Genomic DNA, 27,597 nt, shown 5'->3' with positions numbered 1-27,597 from the left:
ATCACCTTGGAGGGTCTCGTTCAGCAGCTAAGGTACACTAGGCAGCTGCCCCCAACAAGGTGGAGGTTCAGGTGCCACCCCGCCTGCTTCAGTGCACGAGCCACCTGAGAGCTCCCCACCACACGTGCCTGCGAGTTGCAGCTTTGGGCAGTTTCGCGTCGCTGCCTGCTGCTGTGGCGCGCTCTGAGTTGCTCCACGCGACGACCACTTAAGCCGCTCCGTCAAGGTGCTGCTGTTTTGCGAACACACCTTCGTCGCCTCACAGCTATTCCCAGCATCGCTAAGCAGACTCTCAATTGACAAGACTGGCGGTCGGTCTGCTCGCCAAGATGCCCGAATTCACAGGTATGCTCTATCGGTAGCCCCTTACAGCCGTTTGCTGACCCCATGCAGAGGCGGACACCATCCGCATCCTGGTTGCGACAGACAACCATGTCGGCTACGAAGAGCGCGATCCGATCCGAAAAGACGACAGCTGGAAGACTTTCGACGAGATCCTGAACATTGCCAAGGCCCAAGATGTAAGCAAGCTTGCCTAGCTTGCCTTGCTACTACCGAGACTCGGCCCGCTAACCTGTATCGCAGGTCGACATGGTCCTCCTCGGCGGTGACCTCTTCCACGACAACAAGCCTTCGCGAAAGTCCATGTACCAGGTCATGCGCAGTCTGCGAAAGAACTGCCTCGGCATGAAACCTTGCGAGCTCGAGTTCCTCAGCGACGCGAACGAAGTTTTCGAGGGCGCATTCCCCAACGTCAACTACGAAGACCCCGACATCAACATCTCCATTCCCGTCTTCTCTATCCATGGCAACCACGACGACCCAAGTGGCGAGGGTCATTACTGCTCTCTGGATCTTCTCCAGGTTGCCGGTCTCGTCAACTACTTTGGTCGCATTGCAGAGGCCGACAATATCGAGGCGAAGCCAGTCATGCTGCAGAAGGGACAAACCAAGCTAGCCCTCTACGGACTGAGCAATGTGCGCGACGAGCGCATGTTCCGTACCTTCAGAGACAACAAGGTCAAGTGGTATCGCCCGGATATCCAGGAGGGGGACTGGTTCAACCTTCTTACCGTACACCAAAACCACCACGCACACACCGCCACCTCATACCTCCCCGAGACCGTCCTGCCCAACTGGTTGGATCTTGTTGTCTGGGGCCACGAGCACGAGTGTCTCATCGATCCCTCGCAGAATCCCGAAACTGGCTTCCATGTCATGCAGCCTGGCTCTTCCGTCGCCACGTCGCTAGTACCAGGCGAGGCCGTCCCGAAGCATGTCGCCATCCTGAATGTATCTGGAAAGGAGTTCAAGGTGGAGAAAGTTCCCCTCAAAACCGTCCGTCCTTTCATCACAAGGGAGATCGTCCTTTCCAGTGATTCGCGCTTTAAGGGTCTGCACGCCAAGAAGGACAACCGTCAAGAACTCACCAAGAGACTTATGGTGGTCGTCGAGGAGATGATTCAGGAGGCAAACGAGGATTGGGCTGCCATCCAGGAGGACGAAGAGGAAGAACCTCCGTTGCCCTTGATCCGTCTCAAGGTCGAGTACACCGCCCCCGAGGGTGGTAAATACGACTGCGAGAACCCACAGCGATTTTCCAACCGATTTATTGGCAAGGTTGCCAATACCAATGACGTCGTCTACTTCCACCGGAAGAAGGCCGGTGCCTCCAGTAAGTGTACTTTACCCACGGATCACCAGACACAAGCTGACATTCCAAAGAACGCAACGCCGAGACAGATATCCCCGAGATGCTGGAAGAAGCCCTTGGATTAGACACAATCAAAGTGGAGGCCCTGGTTCAAGAGTTCCTAGCGGCGCAGTCCCTGAAGATTTTGCCTACGGCTCCTTTTGGAGACGCTGTCAACCAGTTCGTCAACAAAGACGACAAGCACGCAATGGAAGAGTTCGTTAGCGAGTCACTGGCTGGCCAGGTCAAGCAAATGCTTAGCCTCGACTCCGACGACGAGGACTATGACAAGCACATGGAGATGTACAGATCCAAGCTTGAGGAGCAGTTCTCTAAGGGACTGTTGAAGGAGCGTTCGAAGCGGAAGATCAAGCCCAAGCCAGACGACTGGGATTCTGATATGGACGGTCATTGGGAAGATCAGCCTGGCGTCATTGAGACAGAGACGGTCTCAGAGCCCGCTACGGCTAAGGCGAGATCGAGACGGGCGCAGACACAGGACGACGACGACATGATGGACCTGGAAGATGAGCCAGTTGCCCGTCAACCTGCGAAGCGTGGGGCAGCCGCTCGTACAACAAAGGCTGCTGCGCCGAAGAAGGCCCCGGCGAAGAAGGCGGCGCCAGCAAAGAAGGCACCCGCCAGAGGCCGCAAGAAGCCCTTGTTTGAGGAGGAGGATGAAGAGGAAGAGGATGTGGTGATGGACGATGATGACTTTGAGGAAGTACCCGCCCCCACGCGCGGTAAGAGATCGCAACCGGCACGCGCAGCACCCAAGACGACGCGCCAGACGAAACTCAATTTTTCTCAGGCTGCTGCTTCGCAGAAGGCGGTGGAAATTAGCGACGACGAGATTTCCGAGGACGACGCTTTTGAGCCTGCTCCTAACACCCGGTCCAGACGGAGATGAGAAGATGCGCTAGAGCGAGACTCTTTGTCCCTACAGAGCTACAAAGCATGTGTAATAGGCCCTGAAAAGTTCATGATGTTTAGCTAGTCGGGCGGAGTCAGGGAGCGGCGTTTTGCTTTGACTCACCTCATGATTAAGAAGAATCAAGATACCACGCTTATGAGACGACTGGCATTTCCATTGAAGTTGTGAGATGTAAGTCTGAGTACAAACCGCCTAAGGATCCCAAAGCATGCGCAAATTTGCTTATTCCAAAGTCTGACGTCAGGCCCGTCTGCATTAAATCCCGATTGCCCAACCTTTCTTTTTTCGCTTGTCAGCTCGAAGCAAGCGCAGCAATTTAGCAAACAAACCTGTTGTGTGCTCCTGCATGAACGCCTAGCCTCCGCTGTCAGGCGGCACAAACTTAGCAAGCAGTGGAAGCTGAGATCTTGGCGCATATAAATCCGAGGATTCCCCTTGAGCTAGGTTCAGCTCGGTCTTACATCGATTGACTACACTCCTTTGGCAGGATGAACGTGTCGGCTGTCGTGATCGATAACGGGTTTGTGCGATTCTGAGAGTATATGTATTTCAGGGCAGGTTCTGACTTTTGATAGGTCCGGCTTCATCAAGGCTGGGTTCGGAGGCGATCAACATCCTTCAACCATATTTCGTAACTTTCCCATGGCAACATGTCTCCGTTGACTTCACTTCTGACATGTATCAGCGAGCGCCATTCAATATCCCACCAGGTCACCATTAGACGTGCAGCTTAACACTAGTGGATGGCAAGTACGTCAAATATTCCATTTCAGGGCCACTTGATACGAAAGAACCTAATATGGGCAAGTCAATCTACAACATCGGCCATGCAGTCAACCCAGATCCACCCATACCGGAATTCCAGCGTATCCGTCGACCTCTCGATCCATACGGCATGATCCAGACATGGGACGACATGGACAAGATATGGAGACACACTTACAAGGAAATCGGCGCTAACCCGTCGTCGCACCCGGTCGTTATGACCGAGCCGGCAGTCCACGCTCCCAAAGACCAACGGTTCCCAACACCCCACCCCTCCTCCCGGTCCGTTCTGCTGTGAATGTCTAACACGGCTAGCCTCCGCCAAACAACCTACGTCTTTGAAAGCCTCCACGCCCCCTCCTATTTCACCACAACCCCCGCCCTCCTATCTTCCTACGCCGCCAACCTGCCGACGGCCCTCGTGGTCGACTCAGGCCACACCGCGACCTCGATCCTCCCGGTCCGCGACTTCACCCCTCTCCACGCCCTCGCCCGGCGCTGCGAGGTCGCGGGGCAGCCGGTGGAGGACTGGCTCGCGCACACGCTCCGCGCCGACGAGCACGTCCACTTCCCCTCCAACGGCGCCGCCGACGACTTTGTCAGGCTGGCCAAGTTTGAGCGCGTGCGCGTGGCGATGGACTTTGAGAAGGAGTACGTCGAGTGGACCCTGCGCGCGCCCGACGACGGGAAGAGGTGGACGCTGCCGGACGGGAAGAGCGTGGTCCCCGGGCGGCCGGTGGAGATGATGGCGGGCGAGGTGATGTTCAACCACGACATCTTGGGGCTCGATGTGCCCGAGTTCTACCACGGGGTCTGTTCGAGCGTGGGGAACGCTGGGGAGGAGTTGGGAGGCACGCTGTTGAGGAACGTATTGCTGGTGAGTGTGCGCATCGACGCGTTGTTGGAGGAATCGCTGACGTAGATGTAGGCGGGTGGAAACACCATGATACCAGGCTACGGCGAGCGGCTTAAGAAGGAGCTGAGGAGGATGCTCCCGAAAGCCAAGGTTAACATCATTTCACCGCGCAACAGAATTTACTCCGCTTGGATAGGGGGCTCCATCGTCAGTCAGCTTTCCACGTTCAAAAACATGTGTATTTCTAGAGAGGAGTACGACGAGACGGGCCCTGAGGTGGTCAACAGGAAATGTCTCTAAATAAATTCTTTCTTTCAATTCGCCTCAATCTGCTGAGGCGCATCGTATCGTGCTGCATCGTTTCATTACCAGCGCCGGTGTCGTGCTGTGAGATCCGACAGGCTGCTGTGGGTGTAGGTATCGTTAACAAGGGAAAGGAAATTTCAAGCACGCTTCCTTCCCCCGAGTCAGTTTCCTACGCCGTGTTGAGCCCGTCGATATCCCTGGTGAAAAATAAAATGAAGAAAAAGTCTTTCGGTCCAAAGCACGCCCACCCATTACGCTTCTTGTATGAAACTCATTCAATATCGATGCGCCTTTCCGGTTTGAAACTCCCAATATCCGCCAAGCCCACCATTCTTTCCTTTCGTTTCGTCTAAATCATCATCGTAAGTTGCTGCTGTTGTCGCTGGTGGTTCCGCTCGGCGAGGATGCGTTTGATACGCCGGCGGCCGGTGTTGAAGAAATGGTACTGTGCGGGGTATTCCTGTTCGATGCTCTGGGGGTAGGTCCAATACACGAGTCCCGCGAGGACGAAGCTGAGCGCCTTCGTGATGGGCGTGGAGCGGGGTTTGTTTCTGGCAAAGTGTCGCCATTCGCATGCGAGAATGAGGTTGCCCAGCACGTTGAGCAGGCGGAAGAACATGTTGAGGACCACAAAGACCAAGGTGACAGTGACGCGTCTATCCTCGAGGCCCTTGAAATTCTCCTCGTTGAGGTTGATGAAGACGTAAAGAGGCATGCACCAGAGCCCGAGAATCGCGGCTTCGAGAATCAGAGATAGGTGGTATGTGCGCTTGTGCTCTCCTCTCGTGATGAGGAGCGCCAAGCACCACCATAATAGAATAAAGTTGACCTACGAGTGTTAGTGAGAGCGTTTCAAAATCAAGGGAGGCCGTGACACTCACAATAGAGGGCGCTAGAACCAACACTTTGTCCTTGAAATATCTCCAGCAGAGAGCGCCGGCGACGACGCCAAGGCAAAGCTGAATCCATCCCAATACAAAGTAAACCAAGAGCACGTTGTTGTAGTGCTCGTAGCAGCCCTTGTGGAACTCCGGCTGGTTCGGCGCGGAGGCATTAGTAACGGGATAGCCGCACCATCGGCAGATCCACACGCTGGCGTAGTTTCCCAGAGCAACCTTCTTTCCAACAGAAAGTTCGTTCTTTTGATAGGCGCAGTCGACACACTTGCTGGCAAGCGGATAGCGCGGGTGGTTGTAATCGGCCCATAGCAAACTGCCACGGGTGGGGTCGTACTTGAGACAGACGTAGCAGTGCGCAAGCAGAGCCAGGCGAAATTGCTCGCCGAAAAGGTCGCGGATAGTCTGTTTGGTGAGGAAGTTACGGTAAAAGCGACACGTGCGGCGCAGGTTTTCCAGTTCTCCGAACTCAAGGTGGTCGATGATGAGAAGCTGCAGCTCCGGGGGCAAGTCCATCAGACTGTTGCCCGTCTTGGGCCCGAGGATCCGTGAGCGCCGACGGGACAGCCGGGGGTCGAGGGAGGCCACTTTTTCAATGACTGAGTCGCGCCGGGAGCGGGACGTGCGGGGCCGGGCGCTCTGGGATCGGAGGGATACGGCATCCTTTTCTCTGGTGTGAAGTGATCGCGAAGATCGCTCAAGATCCAGCGGCAGCGGGGAGTTCAGTGGCGATGGTAGGTATTGACCGGAGGGCGAGGGTCCTGCAGATAGGTTGAGAGGCTGAGGAACGGGTGAGTTCGGGTGGACTTGAGGCGCAAACGAGATGGCAGACGGGATGAATGAGGGCGAAGCTGGCGAGTGTACAATGGCTGGAGGCAGTGGTGACAGCGGCGACACGGGCTGCGACAGGTCTGCCGGTACGTTGAGAGTCTGGATATGAGTATTGCTGTTGTTCAACGTCTGGGCATTTGACATGGCCGAGACGGTAGACCCGGCAGACTGAGGTGGATGCGAGTGATCAGATGCATCGTGGGTGGGGGCTTGGGCTGAGGGGCCCAGGGTAAGGGTAAGAGTTGGGAGCACATGCTGCGAGTGAGCTGCCGTGTGAGGTGGAGGTGATGTTGGCTGGTGGTGCGGTGTGGTAGGTGTGAAAGGCGGCGGTGAAGCCAGCGGGACGGCCTCATAGTGGTTTTGAGAAGAAGCCGTCTGAACAGGAGGAGGAATCTGAGCCTCAAGATCGGGCTGCTGGCCGGTCGGTGCGTGGTGCGGTTCCTCGGCGCTGGTGGATGAAGCGGACAGAGATGGGGCCGACGAGGTGGGGGGGCTTTCAGATGATGATGGTTGTCCGTCACGGCGCACCTTGTTGCGCACGCCGCGGGCAGCGCGATTGATGCCTCTGCCGAAAGAGCGGACTACCTCGAAGGCATCCATAGTGCGCCCGGCACGGGACTGCGAATGTCTGGAAGGTATGTTCACGGGCGGGTGTCTGCTGCCGTGAACGGAACGGTTTGGAGGGCAGATCTGATCTGGTGCGGGCGGTTTGGCGACCGGGGATTCCCTCGTCACGGACGGTTGAAACTTGCTGGAACCCGGCGTGCTGCAGAGAAGCCGATGTGAAACGGGCTTCCAATCCGCACCGGGAATCCTAGGCGACAGTTGGGGCGATGTCGACTGAGGTGTGAGGTTGACAAGAGTGTAAAATACTGAGGATGCGTATGCGCATGTGCCTGCTTAATGCGTATGAGGAGGTGCGATGCCGTGTGTGTAAGGTGTATTGCGTTGTGTAAGGTGGGTTTGTCTCTTCTCTGCGTAGCGTCTTGTGTTGGCTTGTTGGTTGGTCTTAGCCCACGTCTGCAAAGGCAGCCTCGGTGGCTGTAAACCGGCAGGACATGATTCTGGTTCAAGAGAAAACGGGAGTGCAAGGTAAGGGAGGGGAAGGGTGGAAAAGGAGACGTAGTAATAAGGTAGGGAAGAAGACGAAGAAGCGCCCTTGCGGAGGAGACGGACGGCGGAGGAGACGGATGATCGGTGATGATCGATGGTGATGTGGTAGCCCGCCCAGACCGATGACAGGGACCTTTTTGCTTTCTTCTTTCACAACAACTTGGTGTGCGCTGTGGTCAGGTCAGGTCAGGTAAAGCAACCCGTGTGCCTACCGACAGGCCTCATTCGACGTAAAGCAGGGTTTCTGTCGATTGTCCCCTTGATTTTTGCGGGATTCCGTTCGCTTCGGTTCGGATGTATGTATGCCAGCAAAAGTCGATGGGGGGACTGGGGAGTCGAGCGAGGGGCAGACCAGACCGCCGCAAAAGCAGAGCAGAGCAAGCACACAAACGCACACTCGCGTCCAGTCTTCTCGAAAGTGGTCTCACCTTTTTAGGGGCGGCCTGCAAGTTTGCAACGAACGGGCTGGAATGAGCAACCGCCACGCAGCGATCGCAAGGGGGTTGGGACCGCCCAAGTGGTGGTAGTGCGTCTTGGTTGCCCGCGAGGGAGGAGAGGGGGACGAGACGAGAGGAGAGGAGAGGAGAGAGGGAGCCAGCGGTGTGACATGCACGATACCCGCCAATCGTATGACGACGCCGTGGCGGCTGAGGTACCACGTGGGTCGTTGCTCGCGGCTTCGAGGTGGGGTTGTGCCCGTGTGAGCTTCCCGTCCGGCGTCAGTGTGTTTGGGCGTCAACAAGCGTCAGGGTCGAGGGGACGCTTGTTGGCTGGTGTCTGCCTGGTTCCTGTTCCTGTTCCTGTTCCTGTTCCTGTTCCTGGAGCGAACGGAGGAGGTGGAGGAGTTGGAGTAAAAAAATAACAAGGAGAGGGCAGAAGCTTTGGTAGATAAAAAGACCACACAGCCAAAATACCGCTTGCTTGATTCAAGCGTACCTTCAGTGTTGGTTCAGCAAGGTTCTCCCGTCAGGGTAAGTTGCGTGTGTGATAGTAGTGGAAGAAAGTAGATGGATGCACACTGGTCATGTCAACCATCTCATGTCCACAGCAGGCAGCCCTTTCAACCCAAGACCAAAGACGACGAGACTGTTCTGGTCTTAAGAGTCCACGCAAGTAGAGGCAACGCCAAGCCAGGAGGCCTTCCTGCATGGTGCACCACTTTGAGGGTGCTCAGATCAGCCTCAGGCGGCATCAAAACGTGGCCAAGCATCTCCATGTCCATCTTTAGCAACTTTTGGCTGCTTGTTGCTGGCCACTCGTCTGCTGCTGCATGTTTCGAAAAACTAGGGGTTCCGCTCTCCCTGGGTCCCCGTCACCCATCATCTATGTGGCCTGCTGGCACGCTGGACGATGCCTCCCAAAAGGCTCTGGACCGCCCGTCTAGCTAGGGCTGTTGCAGGCCATTGCAGACCATGGCAGACTGCAGTGGTGGCTCGCATTGGCCAAGCCATCCCGGCTGTCGTCGAGGAACGTTTCAAGTGAGCTTGTCAACACCAGTGTCCAGCTTGCTGTGCAGCGAGTATTCGTAGTCGACCACCGAACGCGCAAGAAGCCATCCCCGCATTTCCGTCTGTCCTTTGCCTTCCATTCCCGCAAGCTTGTCGGCAGACAGCGAGGTAGAAGCTCCCGGAAGAAGCGTCCTGCCGCTGCTGCTGCTGCTGCTTGACTAGGACCAATGACACGGAGAGCGCGGCCTCCAGCATTCCGGATCGCGGAAGGGTTGGCTGTGCCTGGTGTGGACATGCTGTGGTAGCCATCAATCAAGCTTTGTGAGCCGACGCGACGGCTGCGTATCACACGAGGTTGTCTGGGCAAAGAGGAGATTGTATAGCTTGGCTAAATTGTGTTTCTGTTTCCAAAGTCGACTCAGCACGACGCGATGTAACCGGTGCATATGAGAGCTTCGCCAGAATGACTGTATAAGTTGATGACTGATGAGATCACATGTTGGCGCGCGATGTGGCAGAGCCAAGGCAGAGGTCGACCAGCCAACCATTCGACAGGCAACGGCTGGTGAGGTGAGAGGTGAGGGTTCCATCGTCGTCTTTGCTGCGGTCGGTCCGCGCCATCAGCTGACTCAATCTAGGTTGGGCAAAGTTTCGAACTCGATCGGCAGCGCGTGATGATGCGCATTCAAAGTCAAGCTAGGAAGAGGGGACGGGAATTGATTGACGGGAGGGGACACCAGAGGGGGAAAGAAATGGGGGGCGGCGATGCACTGCACTGGAGGAGGGGAAGATGGCACTTGGCACTTGGCCGCAGCTGCTAGACTTCCAGGAACAAGCACTTGGCACCTGCCCGGGCTGCGGCTTTCCAAGGAGACCAAGATCCAGTGTTGCCCGTGACTGCCGAGCCCAGATTGGCTTGGGAGCCTTGGGAGCCTGGGGTTGCCGGCAAAAGTGTGGAGTCATCCGAACGGCCCGTGTGTTTACGGATCCATGGATAGGCACTTACATAAGACGACAGGAGATCAAGCCACATCACGTGATCCACGCCACATCACCAGCCTCGTGCGGGACGCTTGCCTTGGTCTGCGTTTTGCGTCGACATCAAGGCCAGCCTCAGCAACATCACTGTCGAGATGGCAACGCTCACGTCCTTGACCCGAGGCGGGCTGCATATGGGTGCAGACTGATGCAGACACCATTCACTCTATTCTCTGAGACTCTTTTCGCCGTCTCGCCCCAATGCAGCGGGCTGAGGCGAGGGCTGCTGCTGGCATCCGCCGCAGAGCCTCACCTTCAAGGTAGGTCAAGGTATGTGTCTCTCGACCGCTGTGTCCTCTCCCTGCTTCTGCTTGGCTTGTTCGAGCTGAACGAGCCCTTCTCTTATTGTCTGCTGCGACTTCGTCAACTCAGCGAGTTGCGGTTGCCAGAGCCGCCCCTTGGAGACACTGCAAGTGGCAGCCTCTTCCATGCGGCTCACCACCATCACCCGCACTCTCATCAGCCTCCACGCCTCTGCCCGCAGTGTCCACCTCGGCCATTGGATTGTGTTGGGTTGTGTGCAACGGACCGGGTTTACTTCGGGTGCCGTTGCATTCCGGCAATAACATTCTGTCAAGGAAGTCTGGGCACTTGCCGCTAGCGCCATAACATAGCCATCCACAGCTCAGCTCCTAGCAGCCAATCAGAGGACCGAAACACGAAAGCTCAGCAAACTCCCAAGCAAACTCTGCCCACCGTACCTTACACGGGGAGGAGCACCAGCCAGCCAGCCAGGCAGGCTTGGTTCAGCAAGGACGACAGCAGCAGCAGCAGCAGCAGCAGCAGACGAGAAGGCAGCGACACCTGGACCGTGGCAGGAAGCACTGGCCTCGCCTCACCTCGCTTTGCCTTGCCATGGACGTCTACAGAACCACAGAGAGAGATTAGCACCCGAAGCACGACTGGAGGAGAAACCGACAAGAGAAAAAAAAAGGCACTCGGGCACCAACCACACCGACTCGAACTCGAACCTGAAGAAGGTGCCCTGCGATTTTCCTGCAGCACCACGACCGCACTGCACCCGCACCCGCACCCGCAACGCACCCGCACCTCTGCACCGCACTGCAGCAGCACCCACCGAAAAGCTCCCTCCCACTCACCACTCACCACTCACCACTCACCACTCGCCCTCCGCTCCCATTCGCCCCCCCTGTCCTACCCAGTCCTGCCGTCACCGACGAACAACAACAATCACGGTCAGCCTTCTGCTAAATTTCTGCCACCTCCATCCACCTCCACCAAAGCTTCCCTCGACAACCCCTCCATCTTCAACCACCACCCGAAACAGCTTCTTCGAGTAGAGCTCTTCTTTTTCCAACATTGCTTTCGATTCGCGCATCCCCACTTCGATCGAATCATCGATTTTATTCGCTTTTGAAAACCCTGTCGAATCTTTTCGCGCATCACTCGCATCACTATAAACAATGGCTGGCGGCAAGGGAAAGTCTGGCGGAAAGACATCTGGAGGCAAGGCCACCGCCGAGGCCCCCAAGAAGCAGCAGAGCCACTCTGCCCGCGCTGGGCTCCAGGTAAGTTTTGCGACCTGATGATGATGCGCCGCCTTTGCACGCCGATTCTGGGCCCCGATATCGATCATCGACCGACCACTCCTTTCCGACGCGTCCCAACGTCAATCCACGACAACCGCCTCTTTTATTCGTCGCTCTCGACCATACGGCGGCCTCTACCATCGACTTCTGCCGCGCGCCGCCGATTTTTCGTCGCCCACGCGGAGGCGGCATGATGGATACGGGAGCTGGTCGCGTGCACGATGCTTCGGGAGCTCAGACTCGACGGCGCAAACCCGGATGGCGCATCTGGCCATCGTTCTGGCTGCGCAGCCTGCTGATCATAATCAAAAAAATTGCAGTTCCCCTGCGGTCGTGTCAAGCGTTTCTTGAAGGCCAACACGCAAAACAAGATGCGCGTTGGTGCCAAGGCAGCGGTCTACGTTACGGCCGTCCTCGAGTACCTGACTGCTGAAGTTCTCGAGCTTGCGGGCGTAAGTGCATCCTTCCCGACGTCCCGCGTTGACTCATCGCGGCGTCTGCCTAACGTGCAAACTAACACCGTGACAGAACGCCGCCAAGGACCTGAAGGTCAAGCGTATTACGCCCCGCCACCTTCAGCTCGCCATCCGCGGAGACGAGGAGCTCGACACCCTGATCCGCGCCACCATCGCTTTCGGTGGTGTTCTGCCACACATCAACCGCGCGCTTTTGCTCAAGGTTGAGCAGAAGAAGAAGGCCAAGGCCCTCGAGGCTTAAGAGATGGGAGACGAAGCACCAAGGCAAAGAGTTGTCATGATTTCCACCCTGCTCACTCCAATGTCTCTTGCAAACTGTTGATATTCCCGGTTGTCTTATGTTTTTTCCTGGTAGTTTGGGGTGAGGTTGGTTTGAAGGGATGCTGTTTCTGGCTTTCCTTATCCTGGTCAGGGACGACACTGTTGGAGAAAAATGTGCTCTGAATAACGTCTCGCAAGACGAGGCACACGCGACACAGCGTCTCGTGCTGGTGTTTTTGCGCTCGACGTATAATGGGCTACGATGCTTGACGGGGCCGTAGAGGAGCCGAGAGCGCCTCGTTCCCAAGGAATGAAGGGTACCTGCACACACACGCACACTCACCCGGGGCCCGCGCAGATGCGCCCCGAATCTGGCACTCACATGTACAACAATTCAAGGTTCCTGTTTCGGTTCCTAAGAAGGCACGCGGATATGGCACTGGCTGATGGGCTTAGGTAGACGAATAAAAATTGTAATGGGGTGCACACTCATGATTGCAAACTCGGTGTGACTGCTGCTTTTCCACTGCGTCTCTCCTGACGACTATCCGCGAATATCCTCATAGACCATGTCAACGTCTTCGTCCTCGGAAGCCGCTCCGTACCCACTGTCGTCATCCCACCAGTCCTCCCACTCTTGTCTCTCAGGCGCGTCTACATATACGTCAAACCCCAACCCTGAGTTTTCGCCCTGATGAGCCCCAGCAAATCTGCTCTCCAGATAATCCGCTGCCGCGAAAACGCAATCCGCCTCCTCGACGCCCATTCTCAAGATCGACCTCGCGGCCTCCTCCATGGACGGTGAGTCCGGCGACAAAGCCAGCGGGCTAAGCGGCGAGACCTCACCACCGTCAACCACCGTGAATCGCTGCCACAACCCCGACCTGAGGTGGTGGCATTCGGAGGGATAGTCACAGTCGTCCCGACAGCTTCCCACGCGGTCGTATAGCCGCCTCTTGCGCTGCGCTTCCCGCACACCCCAAGACCGATTTGTCTCTTGCCGCAAGGTGTCCTCCTCCTCTGCTGCGCGACGGAGTCGACGCCAGTCGCCCCACGCGGCCCAGCGCTCGTAGTCGAACTCCATGGCGCAGGGCCCGGCTCTGCTTCTGCGACGACTGCTGCTGCTGCTGCTGCTGCTGCTGCTGCTGGTCGGGGGCGGAGGCGGGGTGGTGCACATTACGTGCCCGCAGTGGAGGCACCGGCGGGTGCAGGAGAGGCGGAAGGTTGCGTTGCAGATGTGGCAGCGCCAGATCCATGCCTGGGGTGTCGGCGGCGGCGGTGGCAACGGCGATGATGAGGAAGAGCGGGCGGTGTTGATGCTGTCTTGGGAGCTCGATGGTGAAATGGCTGTTGAGTCTCGCTGACGGATAGGCCCATCTGGAAGGGCTGTTCTTGCTTGCATATCGCCCCGCTCGATGGGGCGATGCTGGAGAAGTCGTGGTATCATCATGAGAGCCGGGAGATCTGGCTATTGGCAGAGCTTTGATCCAGCGAGGTGGTCGTTGGCAGCAGAATTTTTGCTCAAGGAGCTGTCGTAGAAGAACCAAGCATCGATTATCAAGAAGATGAAGATGTTATTCACCCCCTCCCGAGCTTGACAGGTGAATGAGTCCTCCCACATGGGATGATTGCCATACACATTCAGTGACTGTCGAACAAACCGGACGATCAAACCAAACCCGCTTGTCGTCGTCCAGAGTCCATGACAGGATGAGAAAAACCAAACATCTATTTAACCCACCGAGTTCTCACATCTCATCCTCACCCGATCAGAACACAGCATGGATTTCTTCCGACCTAGGCTCGGACATGTTGGTTCATCAAAGACATCCCTCACCGCCGAGGTGGTGCGAAACGTGCCCGGTTCAAAGACAGAATCTTTGTCTGGTTGAACATTGATACGTTTGGGGGCCGAGAAGGTCCACGTCTAACAAAACGCCGTGAGGTCGAAGTACGGCGGCCGAGTACTCGGACCAGTCAGCCACCAGTCATCAGTGAGACAGCTTCGTTTCCAGAAAAGCAGCATACACATTCATTCATTCACTTATGACTAGGACCTCAGATATGAAATCAAACGCAGTATATTTGACAACGCGCAAAACGGCACAGCGGCCCAGTGTGTGCGGCTCTCCATACAATCATCCTCTGTCATCGTATTATCTCTCTCTCGCTCTCTGTGCCAATGCACATTACAAAACAGGTCTGGCCGTCCTCGCATTTCTGCCATCTCTCATCTCGTCTCTCCCATGTGTCTTCCGAAGACATCCACAAATGATCATTCGCTGATCTCGTCCTGTCATCCAACCTCGATGCTCGCAAATGCATATCAAAAAGATCCGACGGAAATAACAAAAAGCAGCAAACTCTAACAAGGTCCCTATAAAGACCCGAGTGAATAGAACACGACCAAGCAGCCCCAATGCAGCCTCAACGCCAATTTCCCAATCAAAGTTTCTCTTAGAGTGCCATCCCATCAGAGCCAGACTCAGGCTGGGAGGCTCCAGTCAAGTCTGAGAGAAGATCGATGGGGGAAAAAATGGGACCCGAGATTGAAAACAGTAAAATGCCAAATATGAGAAGAAACAACGCCCAGAATCAGTTCAAACTTTTTTTCTTTTCTTCAATGACCCGCTCCTGGGTTTTTGGTACTTTGGGTAGAGGCTCAATCGAAAAACTTGGCCGTGAGATGAGCCCATGAGAGGCTTGAAACATCCATCCTCAGTCGTCAATGGTGTGTGTGAAAATGATGCCGGACCGCGATATTAGGTGGGTATAGTCATGGTCGCCGAAGCATGGTCTCGTCATCCAAAAAACGGTTTTTGTCGAGCATGCTGGTACAGCTATCTAGACATAAAAAGGTCGTAACAGCGTATTCATCGTCAAAGGTGGTTCATATGCTTCCGCGCGCCATGAAAGGAGGTATGGCGGGGAAACAGGGAGAGGGGTATAGGGGACCGCCATGGGCGCCGTGCCATGTCGAAATGGTTGCCCATATCAAGTGTTTTTTTTCTTGTATCCAGGTTTCTTTTCCGTTCATCCTTCTCTGGTCGTGAAAACAGCGATGAGCCGAGGTTTCCGTTGCCGGGCGGGTGACGTGAATCCAACGAAGGATGCCGCCGCGACGTAGGAATCTTCTATCCACCAAATCCGAGACGGCCGAGCGAAACATCATGACGCTGCCAAAGGCTCGTGTCCAACAAATCATCATTATAAGCAGTATGGGTGGGAGAGTGTCCATAATGAAAGACAAATGGCATGAATAACACAGGGTTGCCGATAACCGAGCTGTGGGGGGGCTGGGTGAACTCGTCGAATGTCGTTTGTAGTGGTCTATACGTCGCGAGTCATGAATCGTGTCCTCATTGTAGTGGTTGTCGTGGCAGTCTCGGCGAGGAAATTAGGGTTCTTGTCTAGTGGAATCGAGACGCGCTGCCAGCACGGGGAGCGTTGTCGGAGGAGTCTGTTGCTGTTTAGCCTCGAGCTCGTGTCAAGCATCACGGGCAGAAAAACTCACCGCTACCACGCTGCATGTGGCCGTTGGAGCGGTTGCGTCCGTTGAACCCGGCGGAGGGCTCCCACTCGGGGCCCCGGGGCTGTCTGTCGGGAGCGTTGCGGCTCGAGCCGTTGGCGCCAGGACGCTGGCTGCCGATAGCACCGGGCGTGCTGCGCGCCTGCGTGTGAGCTGAGGCGTCATAGGATCCCAGGTTCAAGCCACCGACGGAGCTGAGCAGGCTGCTGTCGGTTCCAGGGGTGCCGACTGTGCCGGAAGTAGGAGTGAGGTTGGGGGTCGCGAGAGCGCCGGTCTGGTTGACACCGCCGTTGTAGTCGCCGAAGCGAGCACCCGGGTTGCCAGACTGGGGGATGTTGCCGATGCCGTTCATGGCCGTCAGGTAGCTCGAGGAAGACGCAGACGGGCTAGGGCTGAATGATCGCAGGTCGGCGAAGCTCTTGGCGGCACGCAAGTTGGCCAGGCCGCTGCCATCGGGGCTGCCGGGAAGCTCAAGGGTCGGGCCCTGACGGCCGATGGCATGGGAGTAGTTGGTGCTTGCGCTGCGAGCCTCCCGATCAGCGGCGAAATCAAACGTGGCCGCTCTGCTCAGGCCCTTCTTGTGGTAATCCAATCCAACGGCAGGCAGGTGGTTCTGGGTTGTGGGTGACGGCTGAGGACGCTTGAGAATGTGGATCTGTCGCGAATCGGCCTCTCCGATGGAGTTGTGCTCGAGTCCCATGTTGTGAGCCAAGATGTGAATCTGGCGACGCTGCTCAGGGGAGACGGAAGCAGGGAAGATGAGGATCTCCCGGCTGCTGTCACGCTTGAACAGGGTGAGCTCGGTGTAGAACTCGAGCGTCTCAGGGTCGTTCAGGTTCACGTCTCCTGTCGCGACATTAGTGTGCGACACCGTATGGCTCGTGAGAGGCGACGTACCGAGCGCACTGCGGTTGCTGTTGCTGGACATGCTGTTCAACGTCTGGAGAGAAGGCTGCTGATGCAGCATGGGGGCGCGGTGCTGCTCCTCGAGCTGACCGCGTCGCTCCCTCTTTTCACGCTCGATGCGCTCGCGCTCGGCCTCGGGCAGCATCTTCTTGTACTCGACCCTGAGCTTCCGGCCGTGCACCTCCATGCCGTTCATGGCCTCAATGACAATCTTGGTATCCTCGGGCGACTGGAAGTTGGCAAAGGCCAAGCCACGGAAGACGCCATTGTCGAAGTGGTAGTTGAAGGCATAGGGTTGGGGAAGATGCATGTCCATCATGACGGCAGCGAGAGTCTCCTTGCGAACGGCGAAGGGAATGTTCTTGATTACAATCGCGGTGGGAATGAGCTGCTCTTCGGTCTGCGAGCTGGGTCGCATATCGGCGTGGCCGTCGTAACGCAGGCCGTTGGACATACCGCCGTTGAGGCTGGAGCCGTAAGAGTTCTGCATACCAAGGCCCTGATCGGTCCAATTCTACGAAATGTCAGATTACGTTGGGACGGATAGAGCGGCCGTGGTTGATGAAACTTACCGTAGGGAGAGCGGCACGGCGGTTTACGCTCCTCTGCCTGTTGGCACCGTTGATGGCACCGTTGACAGTCGCGACACCGCCGGCATTGTAACTCCAGGCCGCCTGGTTGTTGTCCAGCATGTATCCTCCCGGCATTCCGTTGGCAGACATCTGATCCATCGCTCTGGGGTTGTAACCGAGACGGTCGGAGGGGAAGAGGGCGGAAGAGCCCAGGCCGTTGTCGAAGGGGCGCTGTGCCTGGCGGGGCAGGGACAAGCCGGACTGGAAGCTGCCGCCGTAGCCCCTCGATGAGCTCGGGGAGCGATTGGCGGGGGTTGAGTAGTCGAGATACATGTCGTGTTGCTGGCTCATTGTTGTCGTGATGGAGCTCTAGTCCCCGTGGTTGGCAGTTACTGGGGTGAGATCCAGCAACCGGCTCGTACCGTTGGGAGTGGAAAGGGAGAAATTTGCGGAAGTGGAGGGAGGGCGCAGGAGGGCTAGGGGCGGCAGCAGATGCAGAGCCCGCAAGCGAGAAAAGTGACGTGGAGGGGACGAGGTATGGTGGTGGTCGTCCTCTTGGTCTCCTTTTTCTTTCCCTTTCCTTGGTTCGTCTGGTGATGCAGCAGGTTGGGGATCACCGGATAGACGCCGTTTGATGCAACAAGAGGGAGAGAGGGGGAAAAAATGGCCTCCAAGTCGCAACAAGGTTCTTCAGGGCGGCGGCGGCGGCCGTTCGTTTTCGATCCGTTCGGGTCGCTCTTGTTCGTGGGTAAAAAAAGGGCCCCCCAAGAGTTGGGTCTCAAAAAATGGGAAGATGCAAGTAGCCGACAGTCGCACGCTGTGACGGGACAGAACTGGACCAGAACAAAATGCCGTGGCGGATGTTATGTAGGGGCGTGGGCGACGGAAGTAAAGGCACACACACAGGAGGGCGTGGGAGGGATTTGGAAGTGTGGTATGTGGCGGGCTGGGCTGCTACTGCTGCGGGACGGGCGCAGTCGGGCTGGTGCTTTTTTTTTTTCTTGGTCCCTCTTCTCGCTCGCTCGTTTCTCCGCCGAAGACGCAGCGCAGGTTTTTTGTGTTTGGCAGTCAGTGCCGGTTGCCAGTGCCAGCAGGTGAAAGACTAGTCGCAATAGCAAAGTCGCAGTCGCAGACACGCGATCCAAGGGTGGTGCACCTTTTCGGACGGGGGGGAAGGGGGAGAGAGGGAGGGGGGAAGAGGATGTTGTAGGCGTGATGATTAGGACAGGCAGTGATGACGCCCGTTGTTGAGGCTGAAAATGCTCAATAAGATGTCGAGGATGAGAGGAGGGAGGGGAGGGAGGTTAATGAGGGAAAGGGAAAGGGCAGCAGGAGAGGGAAAAATTGTTGCAGCAAAAAAAAAAAAGAAGCTGGAGTGAGGAGGCTAAAAAGGGGAGCTTTTTTTTTATTTTATTTTTTTTAAACGGCAGTACTATGGTTCCCTCACCCACGACGATGGAACAAGAGTGGACAGCGGACGCAGCTGATGACTGGGGGCCCACCTTGGACGGGCCAGCCAACGGGGGTCCAGGAGAAGGGGTGTGGCAACGGCAGAAGGCGACGAGAAGACGAAGAGGGCGCTGGGAGACAGGCAGGCCAGGCCCCAAATCCAATCCCCCATGGAAGGTCAGCCAGGGGAGGGGGAGGGAGGGATCATTTGGGATGCGGACGGGTAAGACAGGGTATGGCGAGAAAGACGGTGGGCTTTTGGCAGACAGAAGGACGGGGCGGGGGGCTACGGAAGGGAAATGGAAGGAAAGAAAGGACACTTTCGCTGAGAATGACAAGGGCTCCTTCTTCTTCATCTTCTTCAGAGCAATGGAACCTCCACTAGAGGGGAGGGAAGGGGAGAGGGCCCAGGGATCCCGGGGGGCCAGGGCCGGAACTGCCTGGCCTGGATGACTGACTGCCCAGCACAGCAGAAATACAGCGGTAAGAGAGGTGCTGGGCCTTACGAATGCGGGCCGTCCATGTCCAGCATCAATCACCTCACCTCAGCCATGCCCTGTCATGGAATTAACAGAATGTCACCTTTGGGAGCCCTAGGTAGGTAAGGCACCTTGACAAGTATGTCAACGGCGCAGGACAGCGCAGCTAGATGGATAGAGGGCCTGGAGCATCCATCTCTTACAGTGTGCATGGACAGGAACGACAACCCGTGGCAGCACTGGCAGCGGGACCTACCAAGGTATCCTCCATCTACTAGTCGATAGCACGGTATCTATGCTTGTGCGAAAGGCGATCTGAGGCGTGTGCGTGTGCGTGTCACTCCCGCCGACAGCTATCCAGAGGAACTGACTCCCGTTCAGTCTGTGCAGACCAAGGTAGCCACCTCAGGTACCCTTGATGAGGTATCAGAAGCACGGATGCTGTAGCAGTTGTATGATTTAATTCGTCTGGGCGCAGATGGCCTGCAGCAACTGCAACAACAAGAACAACAAACCAAGCACCATCTTGCACCCGCCGTCCTCAGTTGGTCAGAGTATTGAAAATATTAGGAATGGGGGGTCCCGGAAGACCAGGACTTGCAACCAGTCGGATTGCACAGGCTCCAGTTCCCTCTCTCTTAGCTCAGTCCAGTGCGGTCAGTCATTGTCAGGGTTTGTTATTCGTGTGGACTATGGACTCTGATGAACCTGTCGACCGGGGTTGGCTTTGGCTTTGGTCTGGCTCCGGCGCCGGTGCGGGTGCGGGTGCGGGTGCGACACCACGCAAGGTACTCTGGGTCTACTGTCTCTCTTTTTGCCTCTGCTTCTGCCCTAGGACCGTTGACCCGATGCGTGGATGAAAATGATGGGACGGAGAATCAGGTGGCCATCCTCTCGAGACTCTCAAGAGGACCTAGGAAACGCGCATGCGGCTCACGCTGCTTGGGAGAAGAACGGCGATCAGCAGTCGGCTCCGCGATGAATGGATGCACCATGCAGATGCAGATACAGAAACGACTTCTTCCAGACTGGGATGGCAGCTCGCCAGCCGGCTGCATCGAACGGCGGGAAAGCAAGGTTTTGCGGTCGCCAGTACGTCGTATCTGCGCGTCCAGACTCTCTTACTCTGTGTCTGTCGGCCCTGTGTCGAGAAAAGAGAGTTGGGCTGTTGATGCGAGAAGGAGCCGCGAGTTGACGCTGGCACTGACTCTGTTGTCGCTAGCTTGGACGCCAACTGACTCTTTGATTTCTGCTGTTGTCGTCGTTGCTGTTGTTGGCTCGTCGTGGTTGCGTTGCCCTGTACAAGCCAAGTGCCTAGGCCAGGGTGCAAAGTAGCAGTGGCAGGTACGCACCTTGCGAATAGTAGGAAAGGTACTTTTACCGTGCTACCCAAGTACCTTACCCAGGGCAGGCAGGCCTCGTCAGGGAATACCCGTGTGCGGTGAGATAAGGCCGACTATCGAAACTATTGTTGCCGGGTGGGCGGTGGGCGGCGGGAATAGGGAAGGGAAGGGCCGTCTCGTCTCGTGTCGTCTCGTGTCGTCTTGCCGCGTGCGAGCCTGCGAAGACTGTTTTGCCATGTGCCCGTAAATCTGTATGGAGGAGGGAGTATCCGTACCTTTCGGGGTAAGGTACTGAGGGTCTGAATACTTACTGAGATGAGGAGCGAGGCAAAAGAACGGTCAGCATTCTGCACTACCACCCATGGTCGTGGATGGACATGGCCGTGACCACCGCTCTTTGCTCTGCTTGCTCGGTGTCGCGTCTCCAGTAGTCTTCAAGGGTTTTCCAAATGCGCCCCATCGTCCATCGTCTCCGAGGAGGGCAAAGTAATAACCCGCAGGCAAGACCCGTAGGTGCTGGACCGGACGAATACCGTAGGCAAAATGCCATGTCCATGCCATGCCGGTCCCTTGTCGACGCCCATGCCAAAAGGCCCAGGCCAGAGCAGGGTACGACTCCAGAACCGTACCCGTAAAGTAGGTAATCCCTATATATAAAATTGGGTCCGTCTCTCCAGACTTTTTTTCCTTCTTTTTTTTTTTCACATTCCTCTTTCCGTCCTCGCGACCATCCGCGGCCGGGTCACGAAATAATGTGGTCGGCTACGACGATGGTCCTGGACACCGCCGCTGGAGAAAGCCCACAGCCCACAGCCCACAGCGGGACGGGGATCCTCGACGGATATTTGAGCAGGAGCAGCAGGACGGGAGCTTTGGCTCTACAGACTGGAGACTGGAGTCTCTAGCAGCGTCTTTTACGGACACAGCAGGGGGGCAACGCATGGGCGACAGGCGACGGGCCTCGGGGCCGAGGGGAGAGGAGGCAAGACGTGGAGGTGATGAGAAAAGGGGCAAGTTGACTTGAGCAATGGAACGGAAGGAAAGTGGTGGCATGGTGCTCCATTTCCGTACTTTACTTACGAAGAAGTCAACCGTGGGTGGTCGTACGCCAGAACCAGAACCACGTAGGTATTTCGGGTATCGTCTTTTCTGACGGCAAACTTATTAAAAGTGGATGGCTTTGAGTGACTTGCGCCAGACACTGTAACAAACGGCGGGAGTTGGAATCGGAGAGGTGCGAATATGAGGAAATTACCAGGAAGCAGCGGATGCAGATGGAGATGGGCCTCGTTCAAACTTTGCTTTCCCACTTGCTGCAGCTTGATATTGTTTTGCGTCGCCCTACGTCCACTGCTGAGGCAACCTCGGTCACGGCAGGCATATCCTTCCACTTTCTGCAAGATCCATTTGAAAGTCGGGAAACAGGCAGTCGCAACTCGCATCGACAATTCCTACCTTGTATGAAGCAAGGCACTTGCCCAGATAAGATAGGTAGTGTGGTCATGGCGAAGCGGAAGGAGGGACGGGAAGGTGGCACGGGGAAAGAAACAGACATGGCGCTAGCACAGTGTCAGCTGGACGGCGCCGGTTGTCACTGGCTGCTCCTGCGCACTGGCGCAGGGCTAAAGACGCCAGGCGAATAAGAAAGAGCGTTGGCCCCAGTCTGTTCCTGCCTGTCACCAACAGAAGACCTCACCGATCACTCGCGCTCCTTGCTGCTTGCCTCCTCCCACCTCACCTCCAAACACTGAGGTAGTAGCAGTAGTCCGTCACCGTCCCGTGCGTTGCTGGGAAACACGCACAAAATAATCCACCGCGCTTGCCGGATATGCTGGGCTGCATTGCCTTAGACATGGCAATCGCTGCTGGGAAGGCGCCATGACTAGCCTAGCACTGGGCCACCAGACAGGACAGTGCGGTCGCGGTTGCAACTGCCGCGAACTGACTGTGCCTTTCTTCCAGAATGCGAAGTTGCCGTCCGTGACTCTTGAGTTGACTGTTGACACCGCTAGCGTCCTCGAGGCTTGCCATCAGACGAACACATAATGACGGCCATGACTGCCCACCTGTTGACAGCAGTACTAATGCATCGAACACCGTTGAAGCAGCTAGGTTTGCGCAAGATGGCGATCTGCTAGTACACCGTATCAACTCATTTCGCCGACAACATGCACCCCGTTCCGAGTAGGGTTCCCGTGTTTCCAGTCGGCGTCAGGCCAAACAGATTGGCACTGCGGTTTGACGGCAACGAAACTGACTTTGATCGCATCCCATGTCTCTAACACAGTTACCAAAGCACTGTATAGTCAGCCAGCAGCCAATCACGACGGCCATGCTTGTGCCTGCATGAGAAGTGTATCCTGCGGTGAGTTGTGTTGTGCAGAAATGGAGGGAACCACGGCCGCGACCCCCAGACACATGATCGCCAGCCAATCGCAGCCGGGGAAATGCCGAGCCTCCCCACGTTGAAGCCGGTACTCACTCACGACTCCAACAGGGGCAGCCACCACCAGCGACCACCAACCACCAGTAAAGTGAATGCACCAATCCGAATCCATCTGGGGCAGCAGCGATGAGCGGCAGGTGCGAGACATTGCCATGTCGCCTGCCTTCACGCTTCCGACCTTTCAACTACGGATAGGTCGCTTAGGTAAGGCAGGTAAGGTAAGTCAGCTTCTGTTCTGGAAACTCCTCCTTGCCCGGGCTCGACACTTGCACTGCACTTTCGGGCAGGTTCCAGTTGGCTTCCATTCACCTCCGCGTCTTGTTCGTTCCTGGAGCAAACAAATACCCGGGCCTCGTGCATTCGTACTGGACGCACCTTAGCTGCCTCAATTTATGCTGCGGCACGCCAATCTCTTGGGTTGGTTCCATCTCTCCTGCACGCCCACGCAATCTCAATAAACACATCAAACATGCATGCGCATCCATTCCTCCACGATACGAAGACACTGCATCCACGTCTGAAGCTGTCACTGAGACATTGCCCCAAGAAGAACCCAGGGTACATCATCTACGGCTGCATGGACAGGCCCTTCGCGAGAAGCAACTTCAATGTCACCTTCTCACGGGCTGAAGCGCGCCGTCCTCCCCCCCCAACTCACCGTGGCCGCCGTGGTCCATCGCCCACCTCATGGCCCATGGGCCATCCGTCCGCCCTCCGCCATTTCCACCCGCCTTGTTCCCTGTCCGGTCCTGGACGCGGTTTCCTATTCGTACCAGACCCCTTTTCGGCACAGGCTCGCTTCCACCCTCGACTTCTTTTTCTCACCACAAACGTGCAAGCTGCAAAATATCAGGACATTGGCAGCACAAAGACTCCGCATCCCTCGCCCCCTTCCGTTTCACTAAAAGTGAGGAGCACACGGCTTGTCCGTCATGACGGGTCGATGAGATTGAGATTCGGATGCCTTGCGTTACCTGCCTCCATGTCTACTACCTACATACCACCATACGTACCTGGCCTACCTTAGGTACCACCCCGTTGCCGCCGCCCACCGATACCGATACCGCACCACATCGTTCGCAAGCCCATTGGCGATCCAGCACCTTGGTCGCGGAGTCGAATACGCGTGGCACGCTGGTCAAGGTTCTTGGACCCCGATTCCTGTTTCTTTTCTGTCTTGGGCTTCCACGGATAAGTGCTCGCACGCGCCGCACCGCCGAACCCACCGAAGATGGACATCCATGGATCACATCTGTCACTTGCCATTGCCATCCAACTCTGCTGATATTGCCCAACGAGAATCGACAAGGCAGATCTGTGGTCACGCAGCACTTCCGTGTGTCTGATACGGATCGCCGGGAACTTTTTTTTTTTTCCTCGTCGCCTCACTCTACGCTGGTGTGACGACCCAACCCAAACGCTGGGAAGCTAGCCGCTGTCACCTTCAAAAGCAACCATGAACAAGCAAAGAAGGCGACGATACGAATGGTTGAGTCGGTACCACCGCCACCTGGTAACTCACATTCTAGGTTGTCCTCGCACCAGAACCTGGCACTCCGGCCCTGACGTCTTCGGGCCGTCACGCTGGACCCAGATCTACACGCCTAGCATTCGCCGTTCCCTAAGCTGCCCCTAGCGGCCGTCGATTTCAAGGCAGGAGAAAACGTCTGACGGAGCGAGATCGACAAACGGATACAAACCCGGAGACGCTGGCTCTGCTCCACTACTTCCAAAGTTCCATGCTACCGCCGTTGATTCCTTCGTAATCTTCTAGGGTTCAGGAACCCCTATTCTGGCCCCTGGAAGTCGCCGCGATAACTAGACAGGCTTGTTGAGGAGCCCCCTTTCCGCTGGATTAACAACTGGGTCTGCGAGGCTAGCAGCGCAATTTCCAACGCTTCGCTTGCTTTCAACGGCGGCAGGCCTTGCCTCCCTCAACCCTCCGACTGATCCAGAGATGCCGTCCCGTATAATCAATCGCATCCCAGCTAACCACGATCAGTACGCGATTAAGTCTGGCCTGAGCTTCCCGCGGCTTGAACTGTGCGTTGGGTGGTGGGATGGAACACTGGGATGCACCGTCGCACAAATCGCCCACGCGCCATCGCGCGGCACTCACCTTTCATAAATGTGCCGGACCCTTGCGTCCCATGCTTCGCATCCCCGTCAAATATCCCTGCTCTTCACGAGATGCGAGATGGAGATGGAGCTTAATCTTACCCACCGACCGGTGCGCCGCCGCAGCAATGTCTCCGGAGCCACCCCGACTCGCTGGCTGATTGACCACTCTTATCATTGCCTTGCCTTCATCGACATTTGCGACCACTAACTCGAATCCGACAGGATCGTTGTATGGATTTCCGATTGGTTGTTCCTGTTGGCTACGAGATCCTGCGAAGAAATGTTGCGTCCTGTTCAAAGTTGAGCTCGACGAATACGCTTCAGCAAGGGTGTCATGGGTCACCAGTTCGCCCCCAAAACTGTCAGCTATGGCTGGGTCGCGCCCTCGATTGGGTAGTCCGGCAGCTAATGGCACAAGATGGCAAGTTGGCCCTGTCCAATGAGTTGCGCCGGCCGAGACGCGGCGGCTTCGCCAGGAGCCGGGTTGCTTACAACCGTTCCTAGATGGGTGTTGAAATCAAGCCCAATGGGCGTGTTTGCTTGCCTAGATGCGGCTATCTGCAAGCAAGAAAATATGCAACAACATCACCAAGAATCAGAAATGCGACGACACTCTCGGGGAGCGGCATGCCTCTTCGCTTCTTCGGACATCTTGCCAACAACAATTATTGCATCAGACGGCGCTTGCAAGCATTCATCCCGTTTTCACTCAACTCAGACATGCAGAACGCGTCTTTGTGTAAATGAACCTCCCTCTCAAGTTCCTCCACCCAAAGAGACTCTCATTCGTTCGATATTTTGTACCCAGGTTTCGAGATTTGGCTTGTCCAACATTCCACTCCAGCAATATTGCGCGCCGCTGACAATCACTGTCGTTTCTAAGCAGCTTGCCGTTTGATAGTCTCAAAATGGTTCCTCGAGCGAAGCGACCCATTTAGGCTGGTTCTCTGGACAAGCGCCTGGTCATTGTCTCGGTCAAGGTCCTCCGTCACCGCTACCCAACCCCTATACTCACTGTCGTGAAGACCTGGCTTTTCTTTTATTGGGTCTTTAATAAGCTAGCCGCCCAGCGCTGGTCCTGGTCGAACATTTTCTGCAATGTTCCAGATCTTCCTTGAGCGGAGCTCAAAAGGACATGATCGCTTCCAGACTACGTACCTCCTCCCCAAGATCGGTCGTAGCTACACCAGAGTCATTGCATAAATTTTCCGCCTTTGCGATCCTCTTTTGCCGATGCGAGTTGCAGAAGACATGGTCCGCTAGGATCGTAAGGCAACACAACGATGCAATGCCCCAGAACACAGGCATCCGGCGGGGCGGCACCGCTCTCTCTGTCAGGTCCGACGGAACTGGCACGAGGCTGTTCTCGAAGTCTCTGGAGTCGCCAGACGATCACTCTGCATTGGATAGCCCACGAGGAACAGGTGACCTCTTCATAGCATTTGCAGATCTGCGACGAGGTCCAGCGGCCTCTGGCGAAGTTGCGAGCTTCCCTCACCACGTGACCGATGTGACACGCGGAAGCGACCTACATATTCCGGTTATGCATGGCGGGAAGCAAACATCACATATGGGGCCGGCCTAGGGCCCATAACCACGGTTCGCTCGAAGCCTGGTGATTGATCCGGTATCACCTCCGGCGTGCGACGGACAGAACGCTACCTCAGACGTCTTGAAGCAAAATCCGGTCCGAGATTCCCAATACTCGCCTTCTCCGGAATTATATTGCAGACGACAGGCCGTCGAAGCACTTCTCCAGCGGCGCAGAGCATGCCCCCCCCCCCCCCCCCGTGGTGGTCAAAATATCGTTCCGTTCAGGGATTGCAGATCGGTCATTCGGTAATTTGTGGCCGAGGCAACGTCAGCCCCAAGATCATCCTTCTTATTCAGGGAGATGATGGCAGTTGGCTGCAAATTCCGAGTAAGCAGTGTAATTGAGTATGTTCCAACGGCCTGGTGCCGGGGAGCCGGAATGCCCTCCACCTCCACCCCCTTGCGGGCCTTGGGTCTGAATCGCACGCTAGTGCCCAATACCTGTCGTTCCATGCACAATACTGGACGCTCCTTTGGGAATCACTTATGCTCAGTGGCATAAACCAAGCTTTATGGACATGATACCTTGGAAAACCGACGCCTGATGATACGGCTCAGTGTTTGGGATAGCCTTCAACCGACGATGGGTGAGATGCGTTGCGTCACCTCAGAATCTTCAGAGACAACCGTTTCCACATACACAATGGTCTGAGGCTAAAAATGGCAAAGCAGTTTCGTGGTAGCGAGTCTCGAGTATCTCGGCGAGCGCGCCCTCCTCTGCCGTCGTCGGATGACGATCGACCCCGAACCACGCCGTAAACTACGAGACTGCAAGCTTTTTTTTCTATATACCCAGCACAGCGGCGCGAGAGAGTTCATTTCACAAGCCCCTCCCTTTTAAGGGTGACTCGCTTGTCCAGGGCACACATCTCCACTCCCACGCCCTCTTTCTTTGCGGTCTGCCTCGCCATCCGTTTTCCCGCGAAATGAGGATTCTGCAGCGCAGCGATGTCGCGAGGCTGGGCGACGCGGTGGCGATTATGGTTCTTGCA

The 27,597-nt window shown here is 56.2% G+C and overlaps 6 protein-coding genes across 6 annotated transcripts; 3 read left to right on the top strand and 3 right to left on the bottom strand.

Moving 5' to 3' along the window:
* Positions 1-329: 329 nt before the first annotated feature.
* Positions 330-2,603, top strand: mus-23 (Double-strand break repair protein mus-23; the record flags this gene model as incomplete). Its single annotated transcript, XM_036635718.1, has 4 exons — positions 330-345; positions 394-521; positions 586-1,675; positions 1,726-2,603. 4 exons carry the CDS (start codon positions 330-332, stop codon positions 2,601-2,603), a joined length of 2,112 nt encoding a protein of 703 aa, XP_036499346.1.
* An 823-nt stretch (positions 2,604-3,426) lies between these two features.
* Positions 3,427-4,548, top strand: actA (actin; the record flags this gene model as incomplete). The annotated part of the gene is made up of 3 exons (XM_036635717.1): positions 3,427-3,647; positions 3,708-4,269; positions 4,321-4,548. The coding sequence occupies 3 exons, from the start codon at positions 3,427-3,429 to the stop codon at positions 4,546-4,548; spliced, it is 1,011 nt and encodes a 336-aa protein (XP_036499347.1).
* A 355-nt stretch (positions 4,549-4,903) lies between these two features.
* Positions 4,904-6,881, bottom strand: CGCS363_v003867 (uncharacterized protein; the record flags this gene model as incomplete). The annotated part of the gene is made up of 2 exons (XM_036635716.1): positions 4,904-5,383; positions 5,436-6,881. 2 exons carry the CDS (start codon positions 6,879-6,881, stop codon positions 4,904-4,906), a joined length of 1,926 nt encoding a protein of 641 aa, XP_036499465.1.
* Positions 6,882-11,304: 4,423 nt separating this feature from the next.
* hH2Az (Histone H2A.Z) lies at positions 11,305-12,147 on the top strand (the record flags this gene model as incomplete). The annotated part of the gene is made up of 3 exons (XM_036635715.1): positions 11,305-11,409; positions 11,751-11,882; positions 11,959-12,147. The coding sequence occupies 3 exons, from the start codon at positions 11,305-11,307 to the stop codon at positions 12,145-12,147; spliced, it is 426 nt and encodes a 141-aa protein (XP_036499466.1).
* Positions 12,148-12,711: 564 nt separating this feature from the next.
* CGCS363_v003865 (uncharacterized protein) lies at positions 12,712-13,614 on the bottom strand (the record flags this gene model as incomplete). Its single annotated transcript, XM_036635714.1, has 1 exon — positions 12,712-13,614. The coding sequence occupies one exon, from the start codon at positions 13,612-13,614 to the stop codon at positions 12,712-12,714; it is 903 nt and encodes a 300-aa protein (XP_036499463.1).
* A 1,963-nt stretch (positions 13,615-15,577) lies between these two features.
* Positions 15,578-17,525, bottom strand: cip2 (RNA-binding post-transcriptional regulator cip2; the record flags this gene model as incomplete). The annotated part of the gene is made up of 4 exons (XM_036635713.1): positions 15,578-15,627; positions 15,682-16,542; positions 16,594-17,116; positions 17,175-17,525. The coding sequence occupies 4 exons, from the start codon at positions 17,523-17,525 to the stop codon at positions 15,578-15,580; spliced, it is 1,785 nt and encodes a 594-aa protein (XP_036499464.1).
* Positions 17,526-27,597: the final 10,072 nt, after the last annotated feature.

This window comes from Colletotrichum siamense (genome assembly GCF_013390195.1).
Source record: "Colletotrichum siamense strain Cg363 chromosome Unknown KSG_Cg363_contig02, whole genome shotgun sequence".
Lineage (NCBI taxonomy): Eukaryota > Fungi > Ascomycota > Sordariomycetes > Glomerellales > Glomerellaceae > Colletotrichum > Colletotrichum siamense.
Note: the sequence above shows the minus strand (reverse complement) of the source record. Positions and strands in the feature narration are given on the sequence as shown.